General features: G+C 40.2%; 1 protein-coding gene across 2 annotated transcripts in view; it reads right to left on the bottom strand.

The window, feature by feature from the left end:
• Positions 1–15,645, bottom strand: part of gfra2b (GDNF family receptor alpha 2b) — a 140,853-nt gene that overhangs the window by 79,406 nt on the left and 45,802 nt on the right. For both annotated transcript variants that reach the window (XM_008423128.3, XM_008423127.3), the window contains exon 3: positions 1,786–1,863. In XM_008423128.3, coding sequence (XP_008421350.1) covers positions 1,786–1,863 — 78 coding nt within the window. The remainder of the gene's footprint in view (positions 1–1,785; positions 1,864–15,645) is intronic.

Raw genomic sequence — 15,645 nt, forward strand, 5'->3', positions numbered from 1 at the left:
AGCCACCAGCACATTTAATTCAAGAAAAACAATATCTGTTTGCAAAGAACAATATAAATATTTCAATTGCTTTAATATTGCAATTATACAATCTTAAAATTGTTGAGCAAGTCCATGTGTAGCATGTTCAGTACTTAGTACAACCTTTTGTTTCACTGACCAGCAGTGTTCCTGCCCTCCAGCTGATTAACACTGTTGGTTTGTTGTTGCAACCACATTTTTCAAACCCTCCAGAGATTTTCAGCAGTGATGGTCTCTGTAGTTTCTTGGCTTGGTTTCTTCTGAAGCCAAGCCTTGGTGATCTCTGAGTCACTCCTCATATCAAACAATGCCATACCCAGCCATTGGGCATGGCATTGACCATCATCTTCCTCACAGACAGCAGGACATTTTCCCTGAGGATTTCCAGCGATCTGATTGGATCTGTTTTGGCCTCCACATGCTGCAGGTGGGCCACCGCCATGTTTCACCATATGTTCATGTGTTTTATTCTTCCTCCTCCAGACATCCCACTAGCAAATCTGATGCACAAGTAACATCCACAAACAGCAGCAATGGACGACAAAGAGGTTTCTCTCGGCCCACTGAGGGTTCATTTCTGCTTTGAAACAATCTGAATGGACTGCTGTTGTGTTCAGGTTGTGCTAAAAGGAGTAACACTGTTAAAGCTATTTGAGCCTAAAAGTACATGTCTAGCATCACAATGCTAAGTAGCAGCTAACGCTAATGTCAGCGTCCACAGTCCACATTTCTAATGAAGCCCCTTGAATGATCAGTTTCCTGAAACTCTGGGAAGAAGAATGGAGAGAATGAAACTTTGCTCCAAACTGATGGTGTAGAACTTTGTTGTTGAGCTCTTATGTCTATCTTCTCAATTATAAATTACAAATCCTTTTTTGTTGATATATGGCTTTTGATTAACACATGATTAACTGCAGACCCTGCAATTAATTTAATTCAAAATTTTAATCAAGACACAGCACTATATAATTATAAATAGATACTGAAATCCTAACACTGCTGCCCAAAATTGTTGTAGTGAATTTCCCCTCTGTGGGACAATAAAGTTCATTTCTATTCTACTATATGGCACACCAAGTGCTCCCAATGGTTTCATATTTGCTTTTATTGCAGTATGAACACAAATTCAAATCAGACAGAATAAAATTGGTTTTTAGATGACATCTGTAACATTTCATCAGGTTCCATATCAAACAGATGTTAACATAAATCCATAATGTCCCATCATCAGTGATCAGCTCATTAATTCAAGCCTGTTATGATGGTCCAGATGTGTTCCACTCTATAGTTCTTGTTTCTTTTTTTTGTCTCATATCAGACGTCTCATCGTCATGGCTGCAGTCTCATCAGAGCTGCAACATTTAACCAGGTCATAGGTAGACCTATGGTTCATTTGTAAAACAAAAATCTTTGGCCTGCTAAATGACACTATGATGTTATCATCCATGATGACTTTGTAAGTACATTTTGGAAGGCTTCATGAAAGCTTTCCTTTAGCCTCATGGTCTCATTTTTCTCTTGCTGACGTTTGTAATTACAAAGTCATTCATTCCGTCGCTCCCAGAAGGAACCAGCAGAATGAGCTGCTGGCTGATCCCACCCGGCCTGGGAATGCCAACTGCTGCATCAACCTAAACATCTGAATGTGTGTGCGTGTGTTAGTAAGTCTCAAACCTACAGAAAAAACACAGAATCACTAACACACACACACACACACACACACACACACACACACACACACACACACAGGCAAAGCAGTATTACCTGAGATAATGGAGGCGTGTCTGAATTCCTCCGAGAAATGAATGGGTTCGTATGGAGACGTCTCGTAGAATTCTTCACCTGAGAAACAGGAAACAGGAAATGTGTTCAGCAGGTGCACAAACTAGTCAGCAACAACTGAACCACCCAAAAATCTGGATCAACATGGAGATGTCTTTAAAACGCTGTGCTGGGGCATCGCAGGGTGCAGCAGCAGAGAGCTGCCCTGCACATTCAGAGGCTAACAGCTTCCTGGGTTTCATTCCCAACCTTGATTCCTTTGCTGCTCGTCTCTCCTTCTCTCTGCCTGTGTCTTATCTGGTAGCTGTCAGTAAAGGCCACTAGAGCCCAAAAACATAACATAAGAAACACATGCTGGTTGACCTGTACTACACAAAAAGCTAACCACACACATTTGGCAGATTTGTTCAACAAAGAAAAAATCCGGGAGGAAATACAGAAGAAACTGTGAAAACCAGAGAACACTGCAAGATTCAGCTGCATATTAAAACAACTTCAGCCAGATTTCCTGTCAGCCTCTGGTGTTGGCCACAAATGCCTTCAAAAACTTCACATTTTTCAGACCTTAGAACTGAATAAGGTTTTTTTTATATTCTATACCTGTTTTGAACTTTGCAAAAACAGTTTGAAGGGCAAAAGAAAAAACTAATCCGCACTTTCAATTTCAAACGCAGCCTAAATCAGGGGTCTTCCACAGAAGACCCCTGCAGGACATCCTGCAGGGCATGTCTCTGACTTTGACTGGGCCATTGTAACACTGTGTTTCCTTTTTCTGCATTCTGCTGTCAGACTTGTGCTCTTTGTGATTTGAACAGAACAGACAGTTGACCATCAACAGGAGTTTATGGTCAAGTTGTTATTGTGGCTCCAATTGATTATTGTGGTCACAAACAACCATAAGAACGAGGCTGGGCAGAAATGTTTGAAGATGAAAACCACTGCTGAGGGAAAAGGAACATGCGGCTCATCTCAGTTTTTCACATCTTGATGATCCCCAAGACGTTTGGAGAAACATTCTCTGTACCGCTGTGACAAAAGTTGAACGTTTTGGAAGATGTGTATTCCAAATTCATCTGGGATAAATGTAACGCATTTCAGAAAAAGAACATAACCATTAGTAAAGTACGGTGGTGGTAGTATGATGGTCTTGGGCTTTCTCCTTCAGGACATTTGTCACTCACTGTGATAAATGGAACCATGAATTCAGCTTTTGACCAAAATCTCCTGAAGGAAAACGTCTGGCCATCTGTTGGTGACCTTGAATTGAAACCAACTCTGGTTCTGCAGCAGAACAACGATCAAGTCAAATAACTGGAATATTGATCAAAATATTTGATGTGTATTGACAATTTTGATGATGGCATTTGACAAAATGTAATACTTTTTACTGCTTTCACAATCAGTGGCTGTCGGATACATGGTGATTTTATTATGTTCTTATGTTTTTATGATGTAAAGCACTTTGAAATATGCTGCAGAGATAAACCGAGGTTTGATTCTGAAACTTTGAATGATCCAAAACACACCAGCAAATCCACCTCTGAATGGCTGAAGAAATATAAAATGAAGACTTTGAAATAGTCTAGTCAAAGTCTTGATATGAGTCCTTGTGAGAAGCTGTGGCTGTTCATGCTAGAGAACTGTTCAATATGGATGAATTACAACAAAGATGAGTGACCAAAATTCCTCGACAGCTGGAAAAAACTCACTGCAAGTTATCACAGACACTTGATTGTATTTGTTGTATTTGATTGTATTTGTTGCTGGGATATATATATTGCTGTTGTTGTTGTTGTTGTTGCTGGGATATATATATATATATATATATATATATATATATATATATATATATATATATATATATATATATATATATATGCTTCCCCACTTCCCCACTCTGTATTTCTGTTTTCCCACTCAGCCATCAGAAGCTCCTGCTGCTGCTCTGTTGGTGCTTTATGTTGGTTTTCAGCAGGAAGACAAACAGAACATTAAAATGACTAAATGTCACTTCAGGAGAATCTCCCAGAAAAAGTTGATGGCTAAGAGCTTATCATCAGCTCCTCTCTTCCTGCAGAAACCGTGCTGACATTAAGCAAGCAGGGAAACTCAGGGAACCAATCAGAATGACTTACAAACGCAAACGTGCGTTAGTGGCTGCAGAGCTACATGAGCAGAGAGATTGCTTTGGCAGGTTGAGGTTTTGGTTGAGATAAAAGGAAAAAAAAATCATTTTAAGCAAAATTTCTCTGATCTCTGTCTGATCTGACAGATTCAGCTCCAGAAACACAACCCATATACTGACTCTGATATGTCACATATTTCAAATGGTGACATGGAGTCTGCAATAAACTGACTCACAGTCACAGCTATCAACATTCTCCAGAGAAAGAACATTAAGCCTCCACCAAAGTTCCTACTGGGTTTGAATTCAGGTTAGTTACTTTTTGAAATCCAGTTGATTCTACAATGTCTGAATATTCATCTGCAGATATAACTTGATTACTGTCATTTATATGTAGGATGAAATCCAGGTTGCATGTTGTAGGGTCTGTGATTAAGATAAAGCAGATGGGACGGATGATTGAGAAATCTGTGAGGGTTTGGTAAATTTAGTCTGTGTGTCTGATGACTGATGTGTTCTCTGGGTGTAGCTTTTAGTCTGGGGTGGAGTTGGGTGGACAGCCTCGGACTCCACAGGGTTCAGAGGTCATATGGTTCTGCTGATTGAGCAGGTCAGTGACCCAGAAGCAGAATTCTGTACCACTAAAAGATGGACTAGCCACTTCTTATTAAACCAGGATACAGTCTGTTACAATAATCTAGTCATGTAGAGATCTCTGTATTCTCAGTTAACATTCAACAAAATCAACATCCAGACCATTAGACAAATGTTATGCAGCATTTTCAACCCATCACAGAAGGTAAGAGAAACAGCAAAGCCCTGTTTCCTTCGTCTCTCTTTAGTTCTGTTAGATTAGTTAGAAAACAACAGAGCTGTAACCTGGTGAGATCTATTGAGGAGCTGTGACTTGCAGACAAGTTCCATCCTCAGCTATGTTGTTATAATATTGGCCTGATAAGGAATCAACCCAAAGATAGTGAGAAGCTCCTTTCCACTATCATATAATTTATGCCTGTTGTTTTTTTATACTCACATAAACAGAATTCCTTCATATCACAGTGCCAAGTTTCTGAAATAGAAATCAGCAGGTGATCGAGGCAAAGTTTTAGTTATTTGGAAACCAATTTTCCAAGCAACTTATGCAAATTTTTACACCAAAGAAATTATTATTACTCTGACAACATGAAAAAGCTTCTGTATGATCCGTGAGGCTCTCTCTGTTGTTTGACATTTATGGGGCGAAAAAATTATTCTGACCTGACCACCCCCACCTGTACTTGGAATATTAGTCAAGATAACAGTAAAGGGTATTTGTTTTTTTATTATCATGAGTCACCACTTCCTAAGCCAAAAACAATTGCTCATCTCTGTATAGTGGCATTTTATTCTAGATTATTTATTTAATAACCATAACAATGGCATACAAAAGACAAAAATGTGCGTCAATCAGTTTAGCAAGTGTTCTCCGAAGGCATTAATGATTTAAAAATATAAATTTTTAAAACTTTGACAATCCAAGCAGAAAATGACGGAGGAAACAGTTTGAGAGAAGCTCGGTTCAGCTTTAATCAGAAAACACAGCAGACAGTTTTCAGTTTACTTGGGGAATTGCACTTTTGTTCATTGATTATTGACCTGGGAGAAGTGAAAGAAGAACTGGTACTTAAAGATCTTTTCAGAAAGTAACAAATACGATTGCTGGTTTAATCAATTCAATTCTCTTTGTTGATCAAGTGCCAATTAAAAACAAATGTGATCTCAGAGAATCCAGAGCTACGTTCTGTTTAAAAATCAGACATTTCATTTGGATGTGATGCTGAATGAACACCATGAGGTGACAGAAGCCTTCACCAGCTGCACCAGGTTCAATTCCAAATTCTTTGGGAATACTAAGAACTTGTTCTCGCTGGGTTAGAAGACCAAAACTTTGCACTCTGTAGACATCTTCAGCACCCTGAATCTGACTAACTTTTTTTCTGTCACAGGCTCCAGCATCACCAGCAGCTGGAGCAGCTGGAGTCTGCAGATCAGGAATACTGTGGCTAATAATAAAGATTTTATTAGAAGAAATGAAAATATAATACTTGGAATAGTCTGGGCAAATTTAAAGATTAATGCATTAATTATCTCAGTTTTATAGTTAATTTAATTATCTTGGCTTTGTGTCAAACTTAAATATTTCAGATCATTTAACAACTTATATAACGTAGTCCGTGTGACGAAAAACGGAAATGTAAATAGAAATGTTTCTCCATATTGGGAGGAAAATCCCTTTTTACATCATGTAGTTAATCCAACAAGTGTTATAAGGAGTGTTATGAAGAGCAAGAGCTGAACTCAGAGGGAGCTGCCCTGGTTTACTGATGGAGCTACAATCTAACCTGTTGTAGAAGGTAAAGCTCTGATTGTTTACTGTCATTGTTTTAGATCTTACATAAAACCTTGTTTTTGCTCTTGTTCTTGATAATTTCTTGCCCCCGGGGACACACTCCAGACACCTAGTGGACAGATGGCTGACCTTGTCCAGAGTGTGTTGGCGGTGGAAGATCAGAGCGACCGAACGTCCTCTGAGCCACAGCTGAGCAAACCGCCACTTTCGCCGCTAAAATGGGCAACTCTGAGGATTCCATTAACCCACATGTCCTTTTATCCTGCAGGTAAACACTCAGCAGAGAGTCACTTATTCACTCTGCATTCAGATGACATTTCTACTGAAGTGTGTGGGAGCGTTGGGCAGCAGCCAGGATCTCCAAATAACAACTTGTTCTCATTCACAGTTTTGTCTCTAATCTTTGCGCCACACTTTAGCGTGCCGGCCAACCGCAGGGCTTGTTTACTCCGGCTTTGTATCGACGCTGGCCTGAATTCCCCCTGCAGTCATTTACCACCCATAAACATTAGTCTGGCATTTAGCTGCACACAGCCTCCCGCCGCTCCTCTGGCTCGGCTCATGCTTCTGCTCACAGCGACGGGACCATCACACCCGCAGAGTTCCAGCTAACTCACTCTCACTGAGTGTTTTCTGAGAGGCCAACAAACAGTCCAATGGCACTCTGGTCTTCCCCGGTGTGCTAGGACTCAGACACCAGATGTAACCCAGTCTGTTCTCAGAAATGTGAACTGTGGTGGACGGATTTCTGCCGCCTCTCCAAATAAATGCTGATATGCAGACGTCTGCCTATTTCTAGCCGCTGAGCTAATGTCCATAGATTGGTGCTGAGTGAAGATGAAAGAAGAAATAGGGGTATTGAGGAGAGTGCTGCTCTGAGCCTGGAATTACTGACAGGAGCCACATTTGGAGGAGCTGCTTTCCCCTCCTTTTAGAAATGACTTTTAAGACCCAAAATAAAACGAAAAATTATTCTGCTTTCCTCAGCAACATTCAACAATCTGAAGCTTGGAGGCTGAAAAACGGCACAAACAACTTTCCATCACCACTCAAATAAGCATACTGTGTGTGTAGTGCTCTGTAAGGCAATATTTTAAAATAGCAAAGTACATTTCTATGTAGTTCCTTAATTCTGATGCCTTTAAATAAAATTCCATGCAACCATATGGCTTCGAATGTTATTAATTAGAGTCCATCTGGATCATCTCAGTATAAAAGCAGACGTTCTGTTTTGGCCTCAGAGGTTTATTAGAGAACAAGGACCAGAGCAGACAGGTCAACATTCCATCAATGTTTACTCATCTGAAAACCTCATAAAATGTATGATGGCATGTTACAGCTATTGTATTAAAAACATTTTTTAAAAGTACATTTCTACCAACAAAAAAAAAAAACTCAGATTCTCAAAACAGACATTAATCTGTTTTGACATTAATTAGAAATTTTCTAGAAAAAAACTTGGAAATTTCAGAGTTTTAAGGATCATAAATATGGTTTTCTTTTAAGCTTCTCATCAATTATTAGAAGTGTTTTGTTGCTAAATACATTTTTCCACAGATTATTGAGAGTGGTATGCCTCATTTTCTGCAGACCATTTTTTTAATAAAAAAACTTTCCAAATGAATGCTCATTTTACATAATTTATCCTTGAAATAGTCCATTGTCATATTTTCTTAATCAAACCATTTTTTACAAATATAAATATTTGTAAAAATATTTTTACAAATATTTACGGGTGGTAAATTCACTGATGCACAAAGAAAAGAAATCTCAGACATTATTTGCATGTATTTACAACTGCACGTTTTGATTTAGTGGCACAACATTTATATACCACACACACACACACACACACGCACACACACACACACACACACACACACACACACACACGCACACACACACACACACACACGCACACCCACGCACACACACACACACACACACACACACACACACACGCACACACACACACACACTCACACATTCCCATGTCAGTCTGCACGGAGCAGACATTCTTAGCCATTTCATTCTACAAGGTTACAGAACTCCATTCACAACATGTCTGATTCACCAGCAACAAACATTTATTACTGCAATTTGAGCCCCCAGAAGAACCGCTTCTTGCATAAAGCCTTAGGCTTTGTGTTGATAGCCACATGAAAGTAAATACATTAAAGTTTCCCATCATGCTGTCACAATCACAATGAGACAAAGTTCAAGGGGTGTGAATATTTTAGCATGGCAATGTATGAGGTAGCGCTGAGAAATGTTTGAAAAATATGAGCACTGACCCTACGAGGTGACTAAAGAGCTGGAATAAATAGACATGAAGAGCAAAGGTGCAATTTAAAGCTAATTGTTATTGAAATCCTCTGCTCACTCACACAGCAAATGATAACACTCTGTGTTTCACTTGATGAATATTTCAGTTGCTCCTGAATAATGAGCCACCTTGGAACCAGCGGAGGGTCTCAGAAGGAGTGTGTGTGTGTGTGTGTGTGTGTGTGTGTGTGTGTGTGTGCGTGTGTGTGTGTGTGTGTGTGTGTGTGTGTGTGTGCGTGCGTGCGTGCGTGTGTGTGGGTGGGTGTGCGTGGGGGTGTGCGTGCGTGTGTGTGTGTGTGTGTTTCAGCCTCTGTAGTGATGTATCAATGAGGAGGCAGAGATGTGAAGGAGCACAGCTGATCCAGCCGGGGGCCAAGCAGCAACAGCAGAGCTGGTAAACACACAAGCTGTTTATGTATGAAGCTGTAATATGTACATTTAGCCTGTGGGCATACACACACACACATGCACACGCACACACACATGCAGCTCTGCTTACTCAAGCTCTACACACACCTGAAAACACAGCACTCAGGTCCGGTGTGGTTGTGGAAAAGGTAATGGCTGGCACTTTTCTGCTGCCTGCAGGTCTGATTGTGCTCATTGACTCGTTGAAGTTTTGAAGAGGATCTGCAAAACGTTTCAACCTGCAGCTGTTCGCAGGAGGATAAAATGTTCAAACCGCTGGAAAAAAATGAGGTTACTTTATTTTAATTGTTTGTCTGGCTAAACGATTCAGTCTTGTTTCATATTGCTGAATATAAAATGAAGTTATCAGGTGTAATAAGATCCCTTTAAAACCTTTGCTTTGATACTGACGATAGGATTCTTCCTTTAATTGTTTCCTTTTAGTTCTGCTGTTAATGCATCTGCAGAGATCAGAACTCAGATTAACGGTATCCTGTAATTTGTGTGAAACAAGCAGTCAAAGCTCCAGCTGAGCATTTTGTTTGTAAAACTGTAGCAGCAAACAGACTGAAATGGTCACATTGTGAGAGTGGAAAGCAAACAAAGAAATCAGACCTCTCTCAGCCAGACACCAGGAACATGGCTTATCTAAAGCTATCTGGGAACAGTTGTTTGTCTTCAGCTCAGGGTGATTCTCTCCTACTCTCTATTTAGATTGTATCTCCTGAGTTTGTGTGTCTGCAATCAAACTTGGAGACCTTCCTGGTTCACTCTATTAGCCTGTGACATTCTCTCAGCTCATTGTCTTTTCTGTGACAGAAGAAGAGATGTGGCTTCAGAGCTGAGGCGTTAAGGCTGCACTGACTGCCAGCTTATTTTGCACAAAGTACAGTTGTATCTAAAGTTGTGAAAGAACCTCAGTGTTGGTTCTGTTGGACCTCACTGTCACTTACCTACTGACACTTCATGTCAACAATTTACATATATTGGCAGAAATCCACCACACAGTGCAAATGACAGAAGGATCTGACCCTCTGGAAACAACATGGATCTGAGTGAGCATTCATGTGAATATTATGCTTGGACACTCAGATTAAATGAAGAACTGTAGACATGTAAAGTTAGCCCTTGTGTTTAGAAATGGGGTCCAACCGACCCCACACACGTAAAACTTGTATCATTTGCCTCAGTCCTCGCACGCACAAGGGTTAAAACCCAAAGCCAGTCAAAAAGAAGAGAGACTATATTTATCACCCCGAGAATAAAGGACAAATATTCCTTTTTGGAGTAATGCAACAAAGAGATAAATTTTCTAGGTTCTAATCAATGTTAAGTAAAAGAGAAAAACAGGGCAGGTTTTCAGGACAGCTGCTGAATTTGCTGGTTGTATCTCAAAGCCAGGTTTGAAGACCTCATAGACAGCTGGATGAACCTGGTACTCCAATGGGTACAAAAAGGAATAAAGAAAATAGCGAGAAATAAACAGACAAGTGTGCTCTGAATGTGTGAAGTGTGCAAGATATGTTGAATGAATATTATTGTCTATTTTAAAAGCTGATAAATATCTGTGAACACAACTAGGGTGATGAAGATGTGATGATACATGCCTGCATGTGGAACCAACTGCACCACACAAAGCCTGTGTATTAGACTGTTAATGTGTCTGTAGCTGTACTCCTCTCTGCTGCTCCTACAGGCTTTTACTTCTTATTGAATCTAAAGGAGCGCGGAGCAGCAGTCATGTTCTTATTCATCAACAAACCACCTGACTGGACTGAACTAAAACCTTCCTCCATCCTCATCAGAAGCTGCTTCAGCATGGTTAGCAATGTTTCAGAGTTTAACCAAATAACTCCGGTCAGTTCTGTGCACGGTGGCGTGTTCACGTGTGTGTGTGTGTGTGTGTGTGTGTGTGTGTGTGTGTGTGTGTGTGTGTGTGTGTGTGTGTGCGTGTGTGTGTGTGTGTGTGCGTGTGTGTGTGTGTGTGTGTGTGGGTGCGTGTGTGTGTGTGTGTAATGTTGGGAGATAATGATGAGTGTGCATGCAAGGAACAAACTGACACTCATTACTGGTCTAATCATTGTAATTACTATGTGTGTGTTTTTATGTCACTCATGTTGTGAGCTCATATCTCTGTTGATGTTGTTAAATCTGTGTGTATGTTTGTGAGGGAGCAGCTTTAATCTGCTGGTTGGATGCTGTCTGCAGGCAGAGGGTCAGTGCAGTTTCCCTGTGCAGTTCGCTGATGAGTCACAGATCAAACGGCTGACCCTAACCTTTGATGGGATATTTTCTGGGTTTGATAATAACATAAAGAACACAAGGTGATCCTAGATCAGAGCCTTGCTTCTTGCTTCTTCCTGCGGGGCACCCTTAAAGGGGCAGTGTTACGTAAAGTTGACTTTTATTGAGCTTTACATGTTATTACCTAATTAATAACCAAGGTTTTAATGAGGGAATCATGCATGTTTCATGCATGTTTGAGAAATTCTTTAATCTCCCATGGCAACCATTCAGTTGTGCAAAACACTTGGTGGGACTGAGTGCTGCCTCCACAGAGCTGCAGTTTCCAAGCTTCTGAACCCCCACTCTGCTCCTTCAGACTAGCCAGGAGCAATTAGCAAACACCTGCTGGAACTGCACATCTGCTAAGCTCAATTTAGGAGCTACTTCTCAGAGCAATGCTGGTAAAAACGTTGTGAAAGGGTTAATAGAGGAGCCATGTTGTGATGACTTCCTGGAGGTGGAGTTTCAGAAAGAGCAGGAGTTTGTAAAGAGGCAGAGATCCAATTTCAGGACGTTAAATTACAAAGTAAATTTAAAAAAAAAACACCTGCAGCGCCAGTTTTAATGCATTTTATTCATACACAACGGCAGCCGTTCATCCCTGTGACAATCTGATCATTTGAGGTGTCACAGAGAGCGGAAGGAAAAGCCAGGTATCCTTCCCCAGCAGCTGGTATTTCAGACCTTATCCTCTCAGTCATGATTCATATCTCAGGATCAGAGGAGGGAGATCAGAAGTACATGCTCTGCTTTTCCCTCCGCTCTGTCTTCCCCATGACAGACGGGGAGCCCCAGACTGACCAGCATGCAAAAATCACTGCTGAATAGGACCCTAGCATGCTAGCTCAACTTAGGTTCAGGCTGACCCATCATACTGATGGAGCAGTCCACCATCTGGTGGTTGAGAGCTGTGTCAGCCACTTCATAGTCAGCTGGGAACCCCAACGTTATCCAAGATTCAGACACAGCTCTTACTTTGATGGTACAAAGCCATCCGTTAATAAAACCGATCAGAGACCTTTGACCTCAGCAGGTCTGGTAGAAGGCACATTTATGAACAACTTCATGCTTGAACATGCTTGACATTAAACGATATATGGCATTTAGATTTTTATAACCAATGAAAAACAAATAATTTTTAAAGACATTTCTGAAGTTACAGTGATCCCTTGTTTTTTGCTGGGGTTGCGCTCTGAAAATAACCTGCGATAAGTGAAATCCGCGAAGTAGTTATCTTTAGTTTTTACAATTATTATACAACATAATTAAATACTCTACATTGAAACCGAAGAACAAAACCTGTTTTCAGGTCAGCGGATGTGCATCAATCGGGCCTTAATGTGATCAGGAGTCATGTCATTAAAGAATCTCCTCCAACCTGCCCCACGAGATTGACAGCTGTATCTACGGCAGAGCGATGGATCTCGTCATCCAAGCCTCCGGTCGGGTTTTGCGCCGATTCTGGCTACGGTTTTTTCCAGCTGGCATTCAAAGTTTTCAGCTTTCATCTCCTGAATGGCCAATCTGTATTACTTATATTTAAATACCGTAACTTTATTGGCACACAGGTAGAGAAGGAGCTCTAAGACTGTTTAGCCAATCAGGACGCAGAACACAATGCACTGTGAAAAAAACTGCACGAAAAAAACTGCACAAAAAAATCTGCGAAGCAGTTAGACCGCGAAAGGTGAACCGCGTTATAGTGAGGGATCACTGTACTTTCTGATGCCTCATGAATATATGTCAAATAATTATCAGTAATGTGGTCAAGATCTGTCTAAAGCTTAGAATTGTTGTGCTAAATCATTTAGATGGTGGTAAAACATTTTTTGCTCATAGTTTCAACGTTTAATTTTCAAACATCAAAGCTGCCAGAGGAAAAAGAAACTATCACGAGAAGATTTCAAATTCAGAACTTTAAGCTCTGCAGTATTAAAAGTCCTTTTGTCAAAGCAGAAAATGTTGTTTTAACAGCTCATGAAGTCATGAACATCTGGTATTTCATTGGGCTTCAGGCAGCACAAAACCAAATGAAACCTTTCTTTAAATTTAGCAAAGACAAAAAAAAAAAAAAAAAAAACTGAGTGGTCTGAAAATAAGAGTATAAACCTGTTTTCACATTCACATTTTTTACCAAGTTAAACCAAGTTATTCTTGGTTTGGATTTTGGTGCTGAAATGAAGTTCTCTCTAGATGTATTTTCAGAGTGTCTGCATTCTTTGCAAGGTCGACTGAAATCTACCAGCTGGCACTTCTAAGAACCCACAAACGTCAGTTCTTTTCCTGAGGGACATGATGTCAGCGAAACCAAAATGAACAAGCAAACATTAATTTGGTAGCGTTCCACTGTGAGGCTGCAGATGATCAGGATCGTTGTGAGGCTGTTAGATGGAGATGAAGCTCTCTTCTGACCTCAGAGGGACAACTCTGAGATCAGAAGTTAAACATCTGAATTTGTGTAAGCTTCAGTCTTAATATACTATTTAAACTGCTTTTGTGCAATTTGTTTGTTGCAAATATTGGAGCTATTCGAGTTTCAGTATTCATGGATTCACCTATTAACAGACTTTTCCTCCTGAATGTAACTTTCGTAAAAAATGCTGCTTGGGAAGCAGAAATACCTGGAAGCAATGCTACTTGATATGCTATTGGCTGGTGTTTGCAAAACAGCCAATCCAGGAGTGCCATTCATTTTCCTTGGTGCTGATTGGCTGTACCACCATAAGTAGAGACAATGATGACTATAAATGTTAGCTTCTACCACAGAGCAAAGGGGTTTTCACCATGTACACTAATGAATATTGTAGTATATCTGGCGTTTGAACTAATAAAATAAGCAGTTATAATTGTTTTTAGAGATGTCTGAAGTATTTGCAGATTTCATCTATTCGTGGGTGGCTGTAGTCCCTAACTAAATACTAGAGATCCACTGTATTCTTTCACATATCCAACTATGATCATAATTACATGGTTTCTGTAATATGCCAGCATATCTGCATCAGCAGATTTGATCTGACCTCAGTATACCGAGACCACATCATGGAGAAGAGCAGAAATAAAAAAAATAAAACTATCGTTAGCATTTCTGTCAGCATTTACTTATTTTATTTTATTTCGCCATGCCTAAAACATGGAGCAGGTTGTGGGAGCAAATGATGAGCAGTGATGCTGAAGGCAAGCACAGTTTATTCTTCCTGAATCGGGTTCTGTGTGTTTACTGACATTAATAAAGCCATGATTAAGTAACCAGAGTGTGGCTCATAAATACACTGTAGGAACACTACAACCAAAAGGTCACCAAAGAAGTTGTCATGTTCTGCACTGAACATACAGTGGCTTGCAAAAGCATACCCCTTGAACAATTTCATATTTATATGTCTGAATATAACCATGTCTGAGATTCAGCTTCCAGCAGGTCAACCACCCTTACCATAAAGCCAGGGCTGAATGGCCTAGTCAAAGTCCATACCTAAATTCAATCCAGAATCTGTGGCAAGATCTGAAAGCTGCTGTTCACAAACGCACAAACACAATGCATCCAGTCTGACTGAGCTTGAGCTGTTTGGCAAAGAATGGGCAAAAATTTCAGATCAAAGCTGGTGGAGACAAACCCTAAAGACTAGCAGCTGCAATAGCAGCAGAACGTGGTTCCACAGAGGACTGACTCAGGGGGCTGGATACTTCTACACACCGCACTTTTCATTGTTTTTTTTTGTAAGAAATGTTTTGAATCATAATTTTCTTTCTACTTCACAGTGGTAGACCCCATTCACAGGAAACATATTTATGTCTGTGGTTGTAGTGTGACAAAATATAGAAATGTTTAAGGGGTGTGAATACTTTTGAACCCACTGTAAATAGTAAATTAACAGATAAATAGAGAAAAAACACCTGCTATAGGTTTCTTTTTCTAATTTATCTATAAATAGTTTAACAACGTGTTTACTGCAGTTCTTTTTGAAAGTTGAACACAAAACTACCTTTACGAAATGGACTAAGTAATTTATAATGAGTGCGGTTTCAGCGTCCACAGAGCAGTCTAACTAGAATAAATGAACCATAAAGCACAAAGTCTTATTTTTCACTGCTATCCACAACAAACACTCAGATAACCACACACACGTATAAAACACACTCCCACTTGCCAAAATCCCAGTAACTGTTTCTGTGTGTTTATCCATCAGGCAGCTGAGAATGAGATGAGTAAACAGAACACTGGTGTGTCTCTGTGGAGCAATACTAATCAGCCTCCAGCTCGCTCATTAGCCCGCATGCTAAACACATCAGTCATTAGTCAGACTGCTAAATT

The sequence above is a fragment of the Poecilia reticulata genome, chromosome 12 (genome assembly GCF_904066995.2).
Source record: "Poecilia reticulata chromosome 12, P_reticulata-male-v2, whole genome shotgun sequence".
Taxonomy (NCBI): Eukaryota; Metazoa; Chordata; class Actinopteri; order Cyprinodontiformes; family Poeciliidae; genus Poecilia; species Poecilia reticulata.